The sequence below is a fragment of the Crocuta crocuta genome, unplaced genomic scaffold (genome assembly GCF_008692635.1).
Source record: "Crocuta crocuta isolate KB4526 unplaced genomic scaffold, BGI_CrCroc_1.0 scaffold220, whole genome shotgun sequence".
Classification (NCBI taxonomy): domain Eukaryota; kingdom Metazoa; phylum Chordata; class Mammalia; order Carnivora; family Hyaenidae; genus Crocuta; species Crocuta crocuta.
In genome coordinates this window covers 430,783-454,818 of record NW_027526949.1, presented here as the reverse complement: position 1 = coordinate 454,818, position 24,036 = coordinate 430,783, and the positions used below count along the sequence as shown (strand labels likewise).

General features: G+C 35.9%; 1 protein-coding gene across 3 annotated transcripts in view; it reads left to right on the top strand.

Annotated features, from left to right (window-relative positions):
* Window positions 1–2,077: 2,077 nt before the first annotated feature.
* Window positions 2,078–24,036, top strand: part of KCNT2 (potassium sodium-activated channel subfamily T member 2) — a 360,386-nt gene continuing 338,427 nt past the window's right edge. For all 3 annotated transcript variants that reach the window (XM_077771185.1, XM_077770578.1, XM_077769973.1), the window contains exon 1: window positions 2,078–2,172. In XM_077771185.1, coding sequence (XP_077627311.1) covers window positions 2,078–2,172 — 95 coding nt within the window. The remainder of the gene's footprint in view (window positions 2,173–24,036) is intronic.

Genomic DNA, 24,036 nt, shown 5'->3' with positions numbered 1-24,036 from the left:
AAAATATTAATTTTCTAGGTTTTAAAAGTTTTTAGTGCATCTCAACACAGATTTGCTGAGATTTTGCTAATTTGAAAGTACTGTGCTGGAAAGGTAAGCCAGAGGTAGGGGAGCAGGACAGACTATATAAGTACAAAAAGTAAAATACTCAGAAGGGGTCTGAAGTGTTCAAAGGAAGAAGGCACCATGATCTGCTGGAAGAATCAGGAAATCTCATAGAGGATGTGTCATTTGAGCTGGGTCTGCAAGAGTGGAGAGGATTTTGAAAACTGATACATGGGGTATGACCATTTCATTTCCACTGTGATTCCTCAGCGTTAGGTACTCATCCTATTTTATCGGAGATTATCTTTTTGCTGATTTCTTCTTGCATTCCAACTTTGTGTCGACATCCTCCACTACATGACCTCATTGAGAATAATCATTCCCTATTAACGACTGTCTCCTTAATAAACCAAACACCTGTTTTTAAAATCACTTTTACCTTCCTCTTACCATTCTCTCTGCTCGCTTCACTGCTTTCTTCCCTTACCTTAAGTAGGCTGCAAAGGAGTATAGAAGGTTTGGTTCACTTTCAACGTCTTCCTGGACCCCTCCATGAATAAGTGCGTTCTCTCTCTGAAATTTCCAAATCTCTTTTTACGCTGTTTGATTACTGTGTCTCCTACTGTATCACTCCATCTATAAGCTTGTTCCTCCAAGCAAAGCATGACATTCTTGAGGGCACCGGGGATGGGTCTTCTCTGTGTCTTCAGGCCCAGCGCGTCTCAGGTGGTTAGGTACTAAGCGCCTGTACGGACCCTAATGAAATCAGTGCTAGGCGGAAGAACTGTATGCAGACTTAGGGCTTGTGCAGGAAGGTTCTCAGAAGCAGCGGCTGAGACTGAAAAACCAACTCTGGACCCTTGGGTGGCCTTCTTCGTCTGACTGTGGCCCCCACTAAGAGGGCCACTCCAAAGGCAAGGCCATGCAGCCTGGAAGCCCACAGCGCAACAAGCAGCAGCAACAGTAATGTAACTGCCACTGCTAGCAACGTAATCCTCCATGCGTTTCGATGTGCTTTCCCAGCCACCATCTGAATGTTTCTCTTCAGCGGCCAAAGTGGCCCTACATCCTTTCCCAGAATCCGGGAAATACCTTTCTTTCTTTCAGACCGTGAAAAAAAAAAAAAAAAAAAAAAAAAAAAAGGAAAAGAAAAAGGACTTTCCTGAGACTGAGAGCGGGGATTCCCTCTCCACGAACGTACACTTTCCACCCCGCTGAGGAGCGGAAGGCGAGCCCGGCGAAGGCGCGTGGGGCACCTGGGAACACTCCCCACCTCCTGCGGCCCCCGCCTCCCAGAGAAGGGTCTGGAGCCCGGGAATCCTCTAATTAGGCTCGCCCCCATTGGTTGTCCCCACGGCACCTCCGTGCCGTCACGGTGTTATGCTAATGAGGGGGAGTCTCATTGGCTCGGCCCCCGGCGGCAGCTGCGACGGCTCCGGCGGGGAGAGCCGGGTTGGCCGCTGCTGGGACCAGATGCACGGTGCCCCTCTCGCCGGCTCCGGGCTCTGCCGCGTGCACGCCCGCGCGGGGACCCGCTGCGGGGATTGCCCTTAGAGGAGGCTCCTCGACCCGCCTTTTAGGAAAGTGCCTCCTCAGCTTGCTGCGCGCACGCCCCCTCCCCTCTTTCTAGGCACCGCGCGTGTTCTTTTTTTTTCTTTTTTCTTTCTTTTTTTTTTTTTTCCGCGAAGTAACTTTTGCATTCCCGCCTCCCCCGAGTCCTGGGGACCAGAGGCGGTGCCGAGCCTGGGGGCGGTCCCTTGGCAGCGTAGATTCTTGTCAGAGCCAGACTTTTGCTCCTGGGCTCGGTTTGCATCATCCCCATCACACCCTCAGGAGAGAGGATCCAGCCCCCTTTCAGCCTCAGCTTCCGGCTCGGAGCGGACCCCTCCCCCTCCCAGACCCTCTCCCCTTCCCCGTCCCTCTCCGGACCACCGCATCTTGTTAGTCCTCTCCCTCCACTCCGCAGAATTTTCTTTTTCTCTCCCTCCTCTCCTCTGTTCGTCGTTTTCTGTTTCCCACTCTTTGAGGAAGGATGGTTGATTTGGAGAGCGAAGTGCCTCCTCTGCCTCCCAGGTACAGGTTTCGGGATTTGCTGCTAGGGGACCAAGGATGGCAGAACGACGACAGGTAAGTGATGCTGTGCAGTCTTGCTCTGTCAATACAGCTGAACAAGGGACCGAGATGGGGAGGCTAAAGAAGGAAAAGGAGACCAGAAAAAGGGAGCCAGAGACTGGGGGAGGGAGGGAAAGGGACTCTGATACGTCTCTCCATTTTGACTGTGTAGAGCAATTGCTATGGATAAGGGACTCTTTTCCTTTTCACTTTCTTATCCTTGCGATGTATTTATTGCATTTATTTGGTACTTCTTCTTTTGTCTGTCTGTGCTTCCCTAGGGCGTGTATAAGGATGCTCCTAAAGGTACGATACATCCAAATGGCACGCATTATCAGTGCCGTAGAATTTTCATGTTTTCCTTTTGGGTGTTCCTCAAATTCGAAAATGTATTCAAGGTAATTGAAAAGGCACATAAGAAACTTAAAATCTCTTGCACCTATTTACTTACTCCTTGTCAGTGTTGTCTCGTGAAGGTGTTCACCTGCTACAGGGAATTTTATACTCTTTGAACATCTGGAGTTGTAGGTAGACAATTGGTTTAAATATGTAACAGGTAGTTAGGGAAAATGACGTTTTCAAGGGAAAACGTTTCACTTTGAACAGGTAACTGTAACTATGATTAATAATGGTATTTGTATGATATGATCCAACCTTTTCATAGTGTATTTTTAGCCTAACTAGTATAGATGTCACAAGATTAAAACTAAGTTTCAAAACTAGAATATTCATTATCAGCAAAATATTGCTCATGTGTATTATGTCGAGCATCACTGCTTTGCCTAGTCAAACTTCTGAAATTCTTCCGGTTGTCTGATTCATTATTTGAAAGACACGTTTTATGTTTCATTGAATTTAGTATTTTCTGGGAAGTCATTTCATGTATCACATGCCACATGTTTTTGTTTTTAAATAATCTATGTATACTAACAAGGCTCTCAACTCAATTGAAATATTTCCTTGAAGTTTGGTATTAATATTCTGTTTTAATTTAAAAGATCCATTACTGGTCCTATTCAAAATCTCCTCCACATTCAGCACTGGGTTTATTCACACCGTTTCAGCTTTCAATACCAACTCCTGTCTGTGTGCACAGGGCAAGATCTTGGGCATCGATTTTGAACTTTTTCTTTGGTCTCATATTAGTAACATAAAGGGATAAGGATGTTTCTCAGAGGGTAATATTTCAATGCAGTCTATTTTTTAAGGTAAAACATATGTATATATATATATATTATATTTGTTAGAAATTAAAAGAACACATGCCAGTTTACTAGTATGCTTGGAAAGTAAGGTGCTCTGGTTGACTGAGATAAGGACATGAATATTTAAATAAATTGCAGTTTTAGTTGACTTTTAGAAGATAAACTGTGTCAGCCTAGTTTAAATGGCTGATCACATGCACCATTGTGCTTATAGTGATTGAATCTATATTTGTTACTTGAGGACCTTAGGATCATCATGTAGAATAGAAACCCTCATTGTGGAAAGTGTGAGATGGACTGAATCTCATAGAGAATATATTTTGGATTAGGTGGTGAGAGTGTTGTTTGTTTTTTAATGTTGTATCCAAGATAGTAATTGTTCATGTGGCTCTCCTCATTTTACTAATGATGCTGAAGATATATTTCAGTAATTAATAATTTTGGCTAGTTGAATACTACCCTAGTAAGTCACTGCTATGTTAAAAAAGTTTTACACATTTAGTTAAAGTATCTCTTATAATCAAAGCTTCTGCTAAGTTTAGCTTACAATCTGGGTCATATTTGCTATTTAAATGAGGTATTAAGCATTAAGAAAATGGTTCATTTATTTGACTGGTTTTGTGGCTTCATGAAAACTTAATATTTAATTTTGGTTCCATTTGTTGTCCGTCTTTGAAGACAAGATCCTTGGATTAATAGTGACTCAGCCTTCAATCCTTTGCGCATTTCTTTACTAGCTGAGTTGCCTTGGGCAAGTCATTCAGCAATTAGGGGATTCAATAATTTCTGTAAGGGACAAAACTAACACTTAATTGGCACTAAGTACTGGCTTGTGTTATATGTTAGCTACAACAATGGTGTGTGTGTGTGTGTGTGTGTGTGTGTATGTATGTATTTTAGAGACTAGGACACTAAGTTTATGGGCAATTAAATACTTGTCTTGGTAATATATCTTATAAATGAAGACTGGGGCTCTATTCTTTATGACTGAGATTCCTCAAGAAGCTCCAAAATTCTTTCCATTTAATTTGTCTGAAATTGTATGAATAATTTGACATCATGTAGCACAGTTTAGGTGCTCATTAAATGTTAGTTACTTTCTTCACTTCTGATTTGCAGTTTTCAATTATTTTTTTATTTTTCTGCACAGTCCTAAATCAGTATGCAGTAAGTAAGGTCATCTTTTTTTTTAATGTTTTATTTATTTCTAGGAGAGAGAGAGAGAGAGAGACAGTGCGAGCAGGGGAGGGTCAGAGAGAGAGAGGGAGTCACAGACTGAAACAGGCTCTAGGCTCTGAGCTGGCTGTCAGCACAGAGCCCGACGCGGGGCTCGAACTCACGAACCGCGAGATCTTGACCTAAGTGAAAGTCTTAATCGACTAAGCCACCCGGGCGCCCCAATAAGGTCATCTTTTTTGTCTTTCAAATTTCTCTTTGCAATTGAGTCTCAGTAGCCTTCTTGTTTGATTCACTTATCACGTACTCAATTCCTGAGTACATGAGCTGAGGATAAAGGTCCCTTTTATATAAGAATAGTTAGATGATTTATACCAATGGATATGCTTAGTGTTTTGTCCATATTCTCTAGGGCAATTTTTATGAATAGTCTCTGCCTGAGGTTTTTTGTTTGCTTTCTACCCCTGGTCTCAGAAGCTCCCTAGGTCTTGGAGAACAAGCTAGAAGTGCCACTGAGTAAATAAAGAATTGTTAGATAAATACTTCAGCTTTCTAACTCCTTGGTTGGGTAATTCTAAAGCATGTTCTACGCTGTGTCCAATGGGACTGAGCTCCAGTTGCCCACAGTGGTAACTGGTTTGAGTTTACAAGTTTTATTGTCTTTCTTTCCTCCTCTCCCCTACTGAGGAGACCAGTTCTGGGATCTGTTCCCAAATAAACTATTATGCTCCAATCCTTATCTCAAGGTATGCTGCTGGGGGAATCTGAACCAACGTGGGTATCTTTTCCATCTAGAGTCACATCCTAGAAATGGTGGAGGAATTAGCTGATGGGAAAGTAGACACTTTCCACATTTCTCTTCATGTTAAGAATTTTAAATTAAGTGTTAGTAGGGCATGATTGATTGGAATGTGAAAATGAGTAAAGCATATGATAAATATGTGAAAGAGTGTGGTGAAAGAGAATTTTGGTGGTTTCTACACCATAGATTTTCTGTGAACTAACCTTGGATAGTTCACTTAAATTTATACTGTACCACCTTTTGGTAGGGAAATAGACACATGCTTAAGTGCATATGTAATGTACATGAGACATGTATATGTGTATCTATCTATATCTACATATGAAATAGGTATAGACTTTGTGTATGTGTGTGTGTGTATCATTGTCATCTTTATATAATTACTTCTCCTTGAATTGCATTCTGATAACCTTTTCTAACTAGGACATAAAAGAATAGAATTAGACATAGTATTGTAAACAACTGCATATTTATTTATTTAAAAGATTTTTAATGTTTTATTTGATTCTGAGAGAGAAAGAGAGAGAGACACTGTGAGCAGGGGAGGGTCAGAGAGAGAGGGAGATACAGAATCTGAAGCAGGCTCCAGGCTCTGGGCTAGCTGTCAGCTCAGAGCCCGACATGGGGCTTGAACCCATGAACCGTGAGATCATGACCTGAGCCAAAGTCGGACGCTTAACTGACTGAGCCACCCAGGCACCCCATAACTGCACATTTAGCCCATGAATGACATAAGACTCTGAGGCCATGAAATAAGTTTGAGAGTTGCTAAATTAGAATATTGCTAAAGCCTAGAGATGTCTGTTGCATGTATGACTAACATTTATTTCTTTGGCATCCTGAGTAAAATACAAAAATCTAATTCAGGTGGTCCATGTGATATTTCTTCAGTGGTCACTTATCCATTCAGCTAATATATGACTACATGCTGCATCTCAGGGCCTTATTAAGTTAGGTTGTAGGAAGAATATAAGGAGGAATATGAAACAGTCCTTGATCAGGTGTTCACAGATATAATTAGAGATAAGTTTCCCTCCCCCAAATATTCACAGTATTGTTTATGTTATGATGATGTTTTTGAAGAATTTCAATTTTGAGACTGTCAAGAAGATCATGTACCCTTTGTAGATAGGATATTCAGTGTTGTTTGCAAATAAAGTCACTATATTACAATGCCTCAAAGTGTTCAATATTATTTGTATCTAATAGGACACTTAGTGTCTTCAGAGTTATTCTGTGATTAAAACTAATATGACTAGAGACAGAATTTAACTGGTTTTATATGGAAGCCATTATGCAATATGTAGAATTGTAGCAGTGTTATAATCAATTGTTTTCTGTTTTAATATTTCTATGATTCATAAAACAGTAAAGATTTAGAATGTTCTCTTAACGGTTAAGGACTGATAATTTTCACGTTTTAAATGGCTCAAGACAAAACAAGCCTTTCTCATCTTCATCATGACTTAATAATTTTAAAATTTGGAACACTATGCACTTGATGTGGATCAATTGCCATAACTGTTGATAAATTACTGTTAATGGACAATTCTCAGTTGCAGTCATACAGGAGTAGGGCTTTTATTTAATTAACTCTATTCAGTTTTCAAATATCTGATCAGTTGTTTCAACTCCAGTAATTTTAAGTGTAACTTTCATGTTTCATAGGTGGCATTTAAAAGTGATGTAAGCAAGTCATCTAATATATTGTAGTAATTGAAAACATAAAAGGATTTGAACAAAGAGTGCAATCGAATCAATTAATAGTTTAAGAAGTATTTATAAAATGATGAAAATGTTTGGCTAGCTTTTGGAGTATGTGTAATTTTAAATATCATACAATGCAAGTATATTGCTTTATATGATAAAATTAAATTGGAGGAATGGATTTGGAATGGCACATTTATATAACCTACCAATTTTATCTCCCATAACAAAATTATGTATTATTTTGAAAAGAAGTTATTTGATATAAAGTACTTATTCTAAACATGTAAGTCCAGGTCATTATACACTTTTAAATATTTTGTGTTAGTAAAAAGAATGAAATGTTATTTTTACTATTCAATTATATAGTGGAATCAACTTTTCATATGCAATATCTATAAAAATGATTTAAGTATTGTTAAAAAAAATCTAGATAATGTTGTTTTCTTAGCACTGTCTATTAAGGGAAATCTCCATGAATAAGGTAATAAAAATTACCTACCACTGAAGTAGGTAGTGGTGCAAAAAAAAAAAAAACTTTAGGTATATATAGTATTCTATGTAAAATGCAGAGAAATATGCATTTTAAATAATTTTTGTTAATCAATACTTACTAGGAATCTTTTGATATAAAAAAGGATATGATTTCTTCCTTTTCACCTGATCTTATAAATTGAAATGTGGCTTTTCAGATTACATAGAATTTATTTAGTTTTATTTTTATTTTTAGATGGAATTTACTTTTAAAGTGTGATCCATTTCCCCACTCTCATATATATATCCACTTTCTGTATATGCTTGTGTGTTAATAACACCTCTTCTGTATTACACTCATAACTTTTCAGAGTACTTCTACATATAACAAGTCTTGAATAAGGGAGGTTGTGATGTAGTAATTTCATTTTCTACATACGTTATTTGACATTTTAAGGAGATTAAACTTTTTACTAAATAATTTCTCTATAGCTTCAAGTTAGTCTTGAGGATGAGTGCAAAAACATAATTCTTTATGCATGACCAAGAAAATGATTTTGTCTAATTTGTTTTTTCAAAATTATTAACAATGCTTTCCCTCTTTTTTGTTAGTAATGTCATTCAGCTTCTGCAAAAGTACATTTGAAAGATAGTTGGAAAATAATGCAAATGAAGGCGAAACCCTTACAGCTTTCATCTTCATTATTAGTACAAAATAAAAATTAACAATATATTTAGTCATAAGGTGTACTTGTAGCTTAAGCCGTGCTTTTACTCTCTTGCTGTTAATAGTGAATGATAGTTTTATTGGCTTTTCCAAATCATGTTCTTGTTTATTAAAATGTTTTACGTGTTCATAAATCACTTTGTCATTGGTGGTTAATCTGTTTTTATTAGTATATTTATGTATTGCCAATGTTGTCTTAATTATGTACCATCCTTCTTTAAGTTACTTTTAGAAAATGAAGCAGAGAGAAAATTATTTCAATGAAATCTAACCAGTTGCTTTATGTATTTATGGTTTGAAATTAAATTAGTTTGACCTCTTGTGAGCATATTTATTTATTTATTTTTAAATTTGTTTGTTAGTTTATTTAGTAAGTAATCTCTATAGCTAACATGGGGCTCCAGCTCATGACCCTGAGATCAAGAGTCACATGCTTTTCCCATTGAGCCAGCCAAGTGTTCCACATGAGTAAAACTTAATGCTGTCAGTCAAGATGTTTTTAGAGACGCTTGGGTGCTCAGTTGCTTAAACATCTCACTCTTAATTTTGGCTCAGGTCATGATCTCATGGTGAGTGAGTTTGAGCCCCATGTTGGGCTCTGCACTGTGTCAGCGTAGAGCCTGCTTGGAATTCTCTCTCCTTCTCTCCCTGCCTCCTTTCCATCCATGTTCTCTCTCTCTCTCTCTCTCAGAATAAATAAATAAACTTAAAAATATTTAAAAAAGATGTTTTTAAACTAATGCTTTTACTGAGTTTAAATTGCTAATTAAAAATAACCAAAATAATAGATAATGATCCAGAAAGACAATTACCTTTACTTTTTGACAAGCCTTGACTAGATATGGGTTAATTTTATTTTTTTTAATGGATCATGAAAACAACAATTCTTTTACAAGGATCTTTCATCAGATAGCAGTAAAGTTGCAATGTAAGAGAAAATCACTTGTAGAACAGAGTGAGAAAGCAAAGGTGCATTTAGAGCACTGGTTACATCTCATCCTCAATACAAATTCAGAATTGGTTTTGTGGAGTTGTAGAAAGTGAGATATAGGTGAAGGTAGGGGCTTTCGAGTCCTTTCTCATACTGAATGTACTGTCTAGGTAGGGTAGATATGGAAAAGCAGGGCTGGAAATGTCTAATTTGCATATATCTCATGTAGCAGAGTGACCATGTGCTTGCTTGGAGCGGATAAATAAGAACCCAGGTCCTGTGAAGGCAAAGAAAGCACTGTGAAAATGGCATCGGATCCCTTGCATCTGATCATCTGGAACCAGAAGAGTGAATTAGAAATTTCTGACCTTGATTTCTCAGTAACTAGATACAACTATAACAAGCTGACTCTTAAAGAGAATCTAAGATGTAGTATAATTTCAAGGGAAGGAGGAACCACTGCACATACTTGGAAAAATAAATCATTTATGTAAACGAATTCAGTGCACCAGGGGTATTAGATTTATTTGTCTCCTTTGGCTTGGAAGTACAGATGGGTTTGGAGTATGAGAAGTGAGTCAGTTAGAGCCCTAGTTGGAAAGCCCTAGTTGCCTGAAAGCAGAGGAGGGAAATGCTCCTGAGTATGGGGGTGGGGAGAGGATCCTCAAAAGAGGGGGACTGAGGACAGTGAGATTTCTTTCCACAGTTTTGTCTTGGATCGATCACATTTATCTTTACTTATTTGTGACAGATAGAAGCAGTGAAAGGAAACAGAAACAAATCCAGACTGTCAGGCTCAGCTTGTCTGTAGGGGACTGTGGCTGGCAGCAAGCCCCCATTCTTTGACCCTTTTTTGTTTAGAGTCTTCACTGGGCTTCACTTTGGGACTGTGCTTTAGCGCTCTGCACTACTGCAATTATGACATGGCTTTAAAGAGCGAGAATCATGCTCTCTGTATATGCATTCCTTAAACTCAGAGTTGTATTACTTCCAATTTTCACAGTATGTAAATAGGTATAAGAAATGGATTTTCCGTACAAAGCCAAAAAGCAGTGAATCTAAGAAATAAAGGACTGCTTGTTCTTGGCTTTCTTGTACTGGACTTTGTACAGAATCATAAAGATGAATTGTTATTACAGGGGTACACTTAGCCCATCTTGTAAATCACTGTGTGAATAGGGATAAAAGAGGATTAACACATTTCAACCTCATTTGACTCCCTGTGGGAGAACTTGTAGATTGTCCACATATTGCAGACAACCAGTTATTAACAACAGGGACCAGATGTGTGGTTTAATAATGGACAGCCTGCTGTCTTGGGCCTGTCATAAACTGAAATACCACTCGATTCCCTAGGAATCGCATAGCGTGATCAGTAAGCTGCACAAGTACCTGTGAAGAGTGATGGCACGGACTTTAGCCACTGCATACAATGTAGGTTACATTGGCAAATTATAAATGGGAACTTTCAATATTTTTTTTCTATTTCTTGCCTATCTCTCCACAAGAGTTCATGTGCCATTTCACCTATTTCTGCTGAAAATACAGACTATCAAGTGAAAATGAATGGTACTGAATTAGTAGTTATAAAGGCAGGGAACATTTATTAAGAGCTTAACGTATGCCACACACTGTTCTAAGCATGTTACATGTATTATTTAATCTTTACACCAGCTCTGAGGAATTCTGTTATTTTCCCCTTTTTATGGATGAATTATTTGAGGTACAGAAATATATAGCTTGTTCTAAGTTACATAATCACAAAAGGTAGAACCAGAATCTAATTATTATGCCTATCAACTATGTTTATAATGTAAACAGATGTGATTTAATGCTATTAAATAACAGGACAAATTGCAAAGAAATGTAAATGTTTTCAAAGATAGAAAAAAATATCGTATGGTATCTGGATCCCTCTGGGCCCACTATTATAATGATTAATTCAAAAGAAAAACTATGGAATTTTCAAAGTTGTCATATTTTATGGGTGAAAATAAATTATTTTCTTTAAATGGAAAGCATTGTTCTTTTGATAGTCTGGAGAGAGTGGATTAAAATAAGAAATTAGTAAAACGACTAAAACATTTTATTTGTTTAAACAAAGAAAAGTATAGATGAATCAAAAAGGCATCATATGATATCATATAATTAACTTACTAATACTCTTAAACTGCTCACTTTGGAAGGTTTGGGCAAGGTCATACATTTCCCATAGCTCTTTGCTACTTTAGTTAATCTGTCATTGTTTTTCTTTAGATATGGCTAGATTTTTTTTTTTTTATGTTCCATAGTAGAATATTGGAGTTTTCTACTTACACTACTACTGTTTAAGGTATTTGTACCTGGATGAAATTCATTTTTCTCAACCACTCTACTGGTGATAATAAAAACTCTCGCTATGAGGTTTAAATGGGGGTAATGTGAAATTATTGACTGTGAATTTAACACATAACCCTACCCATTAGTTTCATTATTCCAAAGAAAATTTGCAGTGGTTCATATAAATATATACAATAGCATAAAATAAATTGAAATGCACCAGAAAGAAAAGATAAGAAAGAGGAAAAACCAAACCAGGTGTAGAGTTGATATACAGTGTGAATTCTGTAAGTTCTGGAGTTGGACCACAACTCCAGAGTTACTGGAGATGGACCACAAAATTAGTCATAGCAAAGAAGAATGATCAGTTGCCTAAGATGAGAAATAAACTAGAAGTTTAGAAGAAATACAGCTTTACTTGGTGTGCAGGTTGAAAGGACATTGCTCCCATGGATCTTCAGTCAGTGTGCAGTATCCTTATTCACTCTCCTATCATAAAAGAATAGCAAGTTTCTTAAACTTTTTTAACATTTTGTTTATTTCTGAGAGAGAGAGAGAGAGAGAGACAGCGTGAGCAAAGGAGGGTCAGAGAGAGAGAGGGAGACAGAATCTGAAGCTGGCTCCAGGCTCTGAGCTAGCTGTCAACACAGAGTCCGACATGGGGCTCAAACCCATGAACCGTGAGATCATGACCTGAGCCGAAGTCGGACACTCAACAGACTGAGCCACCCAGGCACCCCAAGAATAGCAAGTTTCATAAGACTTTTGTAACCTCCTCACTGCCAGGTATTGATACAATTAGAAAGAATTATTCACTTGAAGTAGATTTTCAGAACACTCATAAATGTATTTCAGTTACATCTTGTAGGACAAAATAGGGAACACTTGAGATTACTGATGGATTATGAGCCTTTCATGTATCTTCTCTAAAAACTTTTTTAAATAGTCCATACTACTCAAAGCAATCTATAGATTCAGTGCATTCCCTTTCAATAAATACACCAATAGTGTCTTTAACAGAACTAGAACCAAGAATCCTAAAATATACATGAATGGCCTTGTGTAACCAAAGCAATTTTGAGAAAGAAAACAAAGCTGGAGGTATCACAATCCCAGATTTCAAGATATGTTACAGAGCTATAGTAATCAAAACAATATGGTACTGGCACAAAAATACACACGAAGATCAGTGGAATAGGATAGAAGGTCCGGAAATAAACCCACACATATGTGGTCAGTTAATCAACTGCAAAAGAGGTAAAGATATACAATAAGGAAAAGATAATCTCTTTAATAAATGTTCGGAAAACTGGACAGCTATATGCAAAAGAATGTAACTGGGCCACTCTCTTATACCATACACAATAATAAGCTCAAAATGGATCAAAGACCTAAATATAAGACCTGAAACCATAAAACTCCTAAAAGAAAATATAAGCAGTAATCACTTGGACATTAGTCTTAGCAGCATTTTCCTGAATAAGTCTCCTAAGGCAAGGGAATAAAAAAAGCAAAAATAGTCTACATTAAACTGAAAAGCTTTTGCACAGTGAAGGAAACCATCAACAGAATGAAAAGGAAGCCTATTGAATGGGAGAATGTATTTGTAAATAGTATATCCATAAAGGGTTGCTATTCAAAACATATAAAGAACTTGAACAGGTCAATACCAAGGAAACCCATATAATCCAATTAAAAAGTGGGCAGAAGGCCTGCATAGACACTTTCCCAAAGAAGACATACAGTTGGCCAACAGACACATGAAAAGATGTCAACATCCCCAATTGTCAGGGAAATGAATATCAAATGAGATATCACCTCACACCAATCAGAATGAATAGTATCTAAATGACAGGAAATTACAAATGTTTGTGAGGATGTGGAGAAAGAGGAACCTTCATGCACTGTTTGTGGAAATGTAAATTGGTGCAGCCGTTGTGGAAAAATTGAAAATAGAAATATGATCTGGTAGTTCCACTACTAGGTATTTACCCAAAGAAAATGAAAACACTAATTGGAAAAGATGTACACAACCCTATGTTTATTGCAGATAGAGAAGCAACCTAAGTGTCCATCACTAGATAAATGGATAAAAATACATACACACACACACACACACACACACACACACACACACACACAGAGTGACATTAGCCATATAAAAGAATGAAATCTTGCCATTTGTGACAACATGGATGGACCCAAAGGGTATTAAGCTAAGTGAAACAAGTCAGAGACAAATATACGATTTCACTTATGTGTGGAATCTAAATTACAAAACAAATGAATAAACAAAAATAGAAACAGACCCATAATTACAGAGAGCATCCTGGTGGTTGGTGTAGAGGGGATGGGAGGGCAGATGGAATAGCTGAAGGGGATTAAGAGATACAAACTCCCAGTTATAAATCATAGGGATGAAAAGTCATCATAGGGAGTATAGTCAATAATACTCTAATAATGTTGTATGGTGATAGATGGTAACCACACTTATCATGATGAGCACTGAATAATGTATGAGATTGATGAATCACTATGTTGTACCCCTGAAACTAATATGACATTGTATATCAACTAAATTTCAATTAAAAAAAAGATTCACATACAGGAAATGGGAAGGGCATCAAAACCAATCTTGGCTTATTTCATGAGAGTTTTAAAAACATGAATGCATTCACTAAACTAAATTTAGTTAACTAAAAAAAAGTTCCAAAAACTTAAAAAATATAAATGGCTTTGATTAATAATTAAAAATACAAGGAGTTTAGAGTTCTATTCTTTGTCGTGGACCTGAGGTGTAAACATTGTCAGTAGAGGCTAGGATGGCCATAGCTTTATGGAAAGTCTACAAAGATTCTAACCAAAACAAAAGATTGAATTGTGGTCATTCTCACCTCCTCAGAGACATTGGAATAATTAATTTTGTTTCTTTTCGTAAAAATGCCTAAAGAATTTAGCATTCTGTTAAGACTTTGTTAGTATCCTGAATTTACTTATGTAGCTCTATATATTTCTATATACATACAGATAGATATATATTAAGTACGTAATTATAAGGCAGACTTCTGGTTGCTAAGTAATTGATAAAAGTAACCCCATACTCTATACTTTTTCAGTTTACCTACCACCGCCCATCTCAGTATAATCTTCCTGGATTCTCCATTTTACAACTTGGCAGTGGTTTTGTACTATTATTTTAAGCTCACTTTCCTAAATTCTTGATCTCCATTTCTTCTTTTTTGATAGGATTTCATTCCTTTGTATATTTAAATGAATAGAACACTTGCCAGCATGCTTCATTGTTCACAGTCTGTTCTGTGCCCCCTCTAACAATGTTCCATCTCCAGCTCAGTCCCCACTTAACCCTCTTATCTTCATCATAATCTTCTTGAACATGATTTTAACATATAGTCATGTTTTAAAACCTGTGCTATGTCACTAATGCTTATTATATGAAATTTAAGCGACTGAGTTCAGTACTCAATGATCTTCATTAACTGAGTCCTTCATTAATTTTTCCTAAACTGCTTTTTAGAATTTAATCAGTGTCATTACTCACAGAAATCACCCCTCACCTCACATGCTAATGGCTGCTGACATGCTTGTATTGTACTATGACCTTATGCTGTCTTGCATCTCTTCCTGTTTGTTTCATTGCCCTTTTCATGACTGTACCCCAAATTAGACACAGAGCTAGAGTTACTAAAAACATTTTCCAAATCAGGCTATTCAGTATATTTTGCTTATTTTTTTTAAAAAACGTTTGCTTATTTTTATGTTGTTTTGCAATTACTCATGTTATTTCAGATTTAACATATATCTTTCTAGGGAAAGAACCATGTCTTCATTTCATTTTGGATCCTCTGATATGTTAACACAAGCAGTTTACACAAAGATTTCCAAAATACCAATTATGTAATATAAGGAAAGTACTTTTAAAAGAAAAGAAAGCACAGCTGTGAATATGTAAGTGTACAACTTATATACATATGTACATTATTATAGTAAAAATAGAGGTCATTTAAATATGAGATTTTTTTTTTCCTTCACGGAAACAAAGTAGTTTTTTAAAGCTTATTCTAAAGCTAGGTATGGTAGTTTAAATCATTTGACTTGAAAATGCCTTTCCTACATCTAGTTTGATATTCACAAGGAGCTTTCCTTTGGAAATGGCAAAGCAAAATGTGCTTCAGTCCATAATTCATACTGTGACAGTTCAAATGACTGTTAAAGTGAATTCTGAAATTTGCATGGGGAACAGCTCAGTGAAAGCCATCAATCTGCTTGACAGCCAGCAGTGCCATCGTCCAAGGGACTTGTGGAGGTGTGAAAGATCAACTCATCTCCTGCTCACTTAGGTAGTGGTAATAATACTTGTATAATTAGGACAAACAGAAGGAGGATTTTTTTTTTGGTCTTAAATCTTATTAAAATATTTTTCTTATTGAGGAATGGTGCTTACAGTAGTTTACAGTGTATTTAATTTTGCAGTGTTAATGTGAATAGAGTGATTTTCTGGAAGAATAAAAACATATGTGAAATATATCAGTGACAGTTATCTAAGAATGTTCTGAGTCTTTTAATAGAAGGCACATTACTCTAAAACACGTATATCCCTATTATTATTCTGTTTCCTAATTCAGATCCTTACCTATTTGTTTTTGTCACATGGAATGGCCATTTTTGATTTAACTTAACTCCTTTTCAGTGCTAGAATGAAGCTTGTCAGACATCTTTTTATGCTTGCAGCTTCACTGCCACATGGAAGGTAGGAGAGAGACAAATTCTAATCACTTACAGAATTATATAATTAAAAGTGTGCTTAAAAAAGACTAATTAAAACTTTCATTATAAAGTTGTTTGACTTGCTGATTCTATTCCTTCTGCAACATATTCCAAGTAATGTCTCCTTTAAGTAGATTCACATAATGAAGTGAGGGGAAGCTCCCTTTGTGCATCCAAAATTGTGTTCCAGTTGAACTTACTTCTGCTCCCATTGAGGTGTGATGACGCATGAGAAGTGCTTGATTGATGTGATCCCACACTCACATTATCCTTTAGCTTGTATTGTGTTGGAGAGATAAGACTTACAAAATAACTGTGATATAAATTAGAACATGGTACAAGAAACAGTATTATGGGAGAATTGGAAAAGCTTCTTGGAGAGTGCTAGGGAGAAAGTAGATTTTACATATTAAGATCCATTTATTAGAAATAAAGTAGTAATGGCTAGCACAAAGGTACAGTGGGTCTTCCACAGGGCATATTCTGGGAAAACATGCAGTAAGTAGACTAATTTGGAAACTATCAGACACATGAGGATCAGTAATGGATATTAATAGTTTTGGGGGGAAGATTGTAGGAGACTTATATTGCCAAGTGAAAGAATATGATTTTTTTTTGTGTGTAGACTTTGGAGAATTGTTGAACAGTTTTAAATAAGTAAGTGGTATGATCAAAGTTATAGCTTCAGTGGAATTATTACTTTGGAACTTTGTGGAAATGTTTAGAAGAAAAAATATGGGGAAATTAAGATACTTAATGGGCTAAAAGAGATAGAATAGGGATAATGAAAATGGATTAAAAAAAATCCAATAGAAAAATTTGAAAGTATCATTAACAGATTGGAGAATGAATTAGGGTGAAGAATATCAATGTTTTGAAATGAGAAGAAATGCAAAAAATGTGTCATGTTTATTTAACACAGTTTGATATTATTTAGATTATAAATTCTAGGAGGCAAAATTTCTAGTGCATAGTATCTGATTATGCCTTGCAAAGCATCCAGGAAAGGTGTGATTTAGTATACTTACTTTCATTATTGATCAAATGTAATTAAATCCAACAAGCAGTAGTTTAGGCCTGACCATGAGTTGCCGTATGTACTAATATATCTGAAAACAAAGAATAAGATGTTCCCAACCTTCACTTATCTCAGAAAGGGAGGAAGAAGGACAGATAACAACTAATTATTGTATAGCATACTATATTAAGAATAATATAAGTTATGAACAAATTATGAAGTTAGCACAGAAGAAAAATGATTATGTGATGATATTCTGTACACATAATGTGTACACATAAAAGCTACTATATTGTATTTGACCTTTTAAAATTTATTGTTTCTGGATTCTTTACAACATGACTGGAAAGGCAAAGCAATCTCATACGGATTTTAGAGGCAAGAATTCAACTAAAAAGAACTTAAATTCCCGGCACAAATAGCAGAAATTTTCTATTGATTCTTTTAGTTGCAAATTATAGAAAAGCACTCTAAGATAACCTTAATAATTAATACACTCTAAAAAACAAGAATTCTGGAACTAGAGTAGTTTCAGGGTTGACTTTAGAAACTAGAATATTTCCATTTTACCCTTGACATGCCCTGACAGGTGTTACTTTATTTATCTTTGGCACTGGTCTCTCCCCAATGGCTGCTCTAGTTCCAGGTATGGCATACAGTGGCAAAGTCCAGAGGTGGACAAAAGAATTGTCCTTCTTTCATGCCCCTATTTAAAGTGAGGAAATTAATGCCAATGGCATTGCAACTGATTTATTCTTATGTGCTATTGAATAGCATTGGTTTTGGGCTATGCCCATGCCCAAAGGAAACCATGGTGAGGGTAATGAGACCACTATGAATAGCTTAGAACAGTTTCATTCAGCTTCTGGGACTGTAGGTGAAATCAGCCTCCTTGAAATAACTGCCATTTCGAGCTATATGCACAAAATCAGAATTGTTTGTGAAAGAAAAATATGTGTGTGTGTGTGCATGCGAGCACGCGTGTGCATTGTGTGTGTGTGTGTGTGTGTGTGTGTGTGTGCGCGTAGGTAGGTGAGGAGGGATGCAGGTTGGGCAAGAGATGATGGCTGTCATGAAGTAGGGAACCCATTGCTCTAATTCCAAGTATAATTTTAACTTAGAGTATACTTTAAAAATTTTTTTTAGTGTTTTATTTCTTTTTGAGAGAGAGATAGAGACAGCATGAGCAGGGGAGGGTTAGAGAGAGAAGGAGGCACAGAATCTGAAGCCGGCTCCAGGCTCTGAGCTGTCAGCACAGAGCCCGACATGGGGCTCAAATCCATGAACTGTGAGATCATGACCTGAGCTGAAGTTGGATGCTTAACAGACTGAGCCACCCAGACGCCTCTAGAGTATACTCTTTAAAACATTGGATAGTTTTCTTTCATTTTTGAGCAGCTTTCAGAGGAAATTATATAATTTCTGCTCAGATCCTAAGTCTCTTGATAAGCAGAATGGCTCAACATGTGAGTGTCCTCAGATTCCCTTGTGGGAATTGTAGTGTAATAGACACTACCTCAACTTGTAACTGGGTCCTTTGGAAAATTGTAAGTCACTCTGAATTGCCTCATGATACTTTGATTAATGAGTCCTGAGAATGCAAATCTTTTAACAAAATCAACATTTAATTGTATATGTGTTAAGGAAGTTTTGGTCATTTCTGTGCTGGGTAGTAGATGATAGGAAGGGAATATGTGTATAAGCTGTATCTGAGGTGAAATCTTACTTACTGGCAAGTGACTTAGAAACAGCAACTTTGTTTTACCTAGAAGTCTTAAAGTAGACCAACCATCAGGGTTATGATGCCCACACCATCAGGAACATTTGCCCACACCAGCCTCTTAACTGAAAAGTCATTCTTTATCTGGGAGAGCATGTCCTGCATTATCAGAAGATCATGGAAGAAAACCCTGAAGATCCTGCCAGGTTAAGGGGTAGCAGAAGGCCAAGCTCCAGAGAAGGAGGTGGAGGGGGTCGGGGGGCTGGGACCATCTTCTAAAAACCTGGCCTGTATCCCAGGGACTATGGCACTATAACTCTGTCTTGTAATCAGTCATTATAATCAGACCAATTACAATTTGTCCTGCTTGTTAATAAACATATTATCTGGCAGTAGTGGGCAACTGTTGATTACTTAAAGCAGAATTTTATATAATCATCCCTCTTCCTCTCCCTGGATGTCCTTTTATATTTTTTGCTGATTTGGCATATTTAAATTGGATTATGTGAAAGGTCATAACCAAGTGTGGGAGAGGTAAAGCTGGACTAGTAGTATATACTTAGCTTTATTTCTTTTAATTTCTACTTTAACATTTTTGTGATTTCCTCAAGTCTAGAGGGCCATGCTGTTTTTAAAACAACAATGGCTACAAAAAGGTTTCTTGTGGTATTGGAATGAGGAAAGCAAGAGGAATGTTGGTGTTATTTTATTAAAAATATAGGTATGTAAAGAGTCCAAATGTCCATCAACTGATGAATGGATTAAAAAGATGTGGTATATATATACAATGGAATACTACTTGGTGATGAGAAATAATGAAATCTTGCCATTTGTGACAATGTGAAAGGAACTGTAAGGTATTATGCTGAGTAAAATAAGTCAGTCAGAGAGAGACAAATAAGTCAATCATATGATTTCTCTCATATTTGAAATTTGAGACACTTAACCGATGATCATAGAGGAAAGGTAGGAAAAATAAGATTAAAACAGAGAGGGAGGCAAACCATAAGAGACTCTCAAATATAGAGAACAAACTGAGGATTGATGGGGGCGTGGTGGGCAGAGGGTGGGGAAAATGGGTGATGGGCATTAAGGAGGGCACTTATTGGGAAAAGCAATGGGTGTTATATATAAATGATGAATCACTGGATTCTACTCCTGAAGCCAAGTGCACTATACTGTATGTTAACTAATTTGAGAATTAAAAAAAATAGCTTTCAGAAGTTTTATGGGAGCACATCCTAGGTAATGCTTAGTAAAAATTTATTTAAATATTTATATGCCTGAATTAAAGAACTCTTAATGAAATGGGATGAGTATGGTAGGTTATAAATTCAGTAGCTGACACAATGAAAGAAAGAGACCATTAGATCTATCCAAAATGTCTATAGAGATCCAAAAATATTAAAGATATGCATGAGTTGTCAAATATAACAAATGTTAATGAATATAATAAGTGTCACAAACATATATCATTTTATAGGGAAGGGGCAGCTTCTAAGATTGAGCATGATGGGGTGGTCTCAGAAAGGTTGGTGCTTGGTTTGGTGGAAAAAACAAAGATAGCTAGTTTTACAGCTAGTTTTTTATAATAGGAAAATAAGACAAAATGTTATATTTAAAATTATTTGAAAATTTAATTGCTAAGAAATTTATCAAATAATTATATTCTCTTATTTTAAAAATCAAGTTTTGATCTTTACTCCTTCCAGAGTACAAATACTATGCTAAATAGGTTTTTTTTGTTTGTTTGTTTGTTTTGGAGAACACTTTAATACAATTGGGACATTTTAATGAACACATAAAATCTTTGACTACTTATTCACAGGTACACATTTATTTTATATACATTGACTTTAAGGGTTATGTTTATAGGAATGGAGTTATAATGGACAAGATACAGTTTTGTTAACTGTTGTTTTCCTTGAACATATTGTTAAATGCATCTGCTTAAATCTATTACATGAAATGTATCTTTAAGTAGACTCTGAAACTCTGAAACAAGATTGCTTATGATTGTATACTATGCCATTATATGAATGTATTATATTTATTTACTTAGGTATAATTGTTGTTAGACATTTGGATTGCTTTCATGCTGATATATTTCTTCATCTAAATGTTTATGGGGGGTGCCTGGGTGGCTAAGTCAGTTCAGTGTCTGATTCATGGTTTTGGTTCAGGTCGTGATCCCAGGGTAGTGGGATGGAGCCTCGGCTAAGCATGGAGCCTACTTGGGATATTCTCTCTTTCTCTCTTTTTTCTCTCTACCCCCTGCTCCTCTCCCCCACTCACACGCATGTGCTCTCTCTCAAATAAANTCTATAGAAGTGTATTTCAGTTTGTGTTCAGTAATCATGTATTATTATTATTATTTATATATTTATTAAAATTTTAATGTTTATTTTTGAGAGACAGAGAGAGACAGTTTGATCAGGGGAGGAACAGAGAGGCAGGGAGACAGAATCCTGTGGCAGGCTTCAGGCTCCTGCACAGAGCCTGATGCAGGACTTGAAACCACGAACCATGAGATCATGACCTGAACCAAAGTTGGATGCTTAACCAACTGAGCCACCCAGGTGCCTCAATGGTGCCCATAACTATACAGATTCTAGATCATTGTAAAATATAAGTTAACAGCATGATTGACCAGAGAGCTCTGTATTAGTCCTTTTTCTTTTCCTTGTGATTCATTTCTGTCTCATCATATATTTACTTTCTTTGTGTGTTATCCTTGTATCATTCTGTATTTGTATCATTGGCAAAACAGAAGCAAAACAACAACAACAAGGAAACTGACTTATCAGTACATCTATTAGCAACAGCGATAGAAGTCACTGCTTTTTAAAAATGTCAAAATGCTTACAGTAAGAATGTTTTCATTTGCTAATAAAATCTCTATTTTTACTGTGTGCTGCTACGAAAAAAAAATAACAAGGAAAAAGATGAACAAATCATACCTAGACCTAGTTACCCTCTAGGAAAAGCTGATGGTGTACATGAATAATACTCAGGTTTTATTATTTAAAGTAAATCATATTTTTGACATACTATACCCAAGACAGTAGGGCAATAACTTTTAGTTTAAATGTTTTACTTGTTTTCTGTTTTTTTCCTTGCCTATTTAACCCATGTTCAAATACTACCCCTGCAGAATTTGAGCTGCAAAAGCTGATATTCAAAGCCAGTCTCTCTTGAAATGGTAGATTAGTTTAATAATAAGAAGAGAATTTGCCCCTGCCCTGACTCAGCTGATAAGAAAAGTTGTTTAAAGTGTTGATTATAATGATGATGATTATGATGATAGTAATTTTTCCACACTAACTTATCAAGCCAAGTGTCGGCCAGGCATTGAGCGAGAGAGCCCTACTGCTTTTGAAGAGATGTATTCATTTTTCTCTAGAATGAATTAAAGAGTTGGGAGCATCGGAGCATGTCAGTATGTCAAAATGGGGTAATTTGAGCTGTCTTAGCTGTGTAGTGGACCTTTATTTTATTTATTTAATTTAATTTTGTTTTATTATTTTATTATTTGATTTATCATGTTACACTTACCTAGACCCCTGGATAGTCCATTTAGTTCTAAAAGCAAATCTCAAAGAACTGGTATTACATGTTCTGTGGGTTATTTGTGGCACTTCTTTTCATTAAAACAGTAGATTAGAATTTAAATGAAAAATTAAAATAAATTTTCTGTATTGAATATTTATGTAAACATGTCTATAAATTATTATAATTAAAGCCTGCAAAGATAAATCTTAAAAGCATCCACCTAAATTAAGACTCTGAGATGAAAACATGATACTTAGCAATCTGAATAATGATACAGAATGTTAATAAATGATAATTCTTAGTGAATTGTGGTATTATAGTATGCTATGAAATAATTGAAAGGGAAAGGTCATAGACTTTTAATGTCATTATAGTATAGCTGTTGAGAACATAGTAACCAATTCTTGCAGTGAGTTTGGGTCTATCTCTAGCATTTAGTGACTGTAGCTTTGGGCAATTATTTAATCTCTGTAGTTATCAATGTCTTCATCTGCAAATTGAGGATAATCTTTTTGTCCTTGGGAAGCAAGATAATCCAGGAAAAACTCTTAGCTCAGTACAAGGTAATAATTACTGCTAAATAAATGTTGTTTTGTTGCTAATTTATTAGCAGTATGTTAGGAATTTTAGGATACCTCATCAGGCTTTAAAAGTCATCAGTATGTTGTTACTTGATTTTTTTGTTATGATTTAGAAAAATTATTTTTGAAAACATTTTTGAAAAATGTCTTTTAAATATAAGAAGTGTCAGTTCTGTTAAATTTTTATTTGAATTTTTCTGCATATAGAATATTTCCTACATTTCATTACACAGCCTTGAGAAAAATAGAATCTTGATTCTTGATAACAAAAGTTTATTGCTATTTCCTGTTTCATAAGCTCTGAGTTTGTTTTAACAGTAGTATGTTAATTGTCCTTTGGGGAGTCAAGCTCCAAGATAAAGGATTCTTTCATTACTTACAGGCAACAAGACTTTTGTTCTCATATGAACACTTAGAAATACTGCAGTTAAAAGATCAAGTGAAGAACCCATGAAAAATGGTTTGTAATGATAGGATAAAGTGGAAGAAATTGTAAATTGTACCCTTAGAGTTAAAAAAATAGTTTCTCAATTTTAATTTTAGTAGCTGTCTAAACTATTTTTCCCTGGCTATGTATTTCTCCCTACTTGTCTTCCTGAACACTCATGTTTCATAAGAGAAAAGGTGATTGGCTGTAGGTTCTCCCAATAGCAGGATAAGAAGGTGACTCAGTATCAAATCAGTTACTGTCATTAATGGTAACAGAAAAGAATACTAATGAGTATGAGATATGTTATTCTTTTAGCAACAAATGGCCTAGTTTATTAATCAACTATTATCAAGGCAGTTTGAGCCCCCAAATGATCAAATTCTTAATAATAGTACTAATAGCTTTAAAACTTTAAATCAACAGTTTAAAAATCCCTTAAGATTTTGAACAAA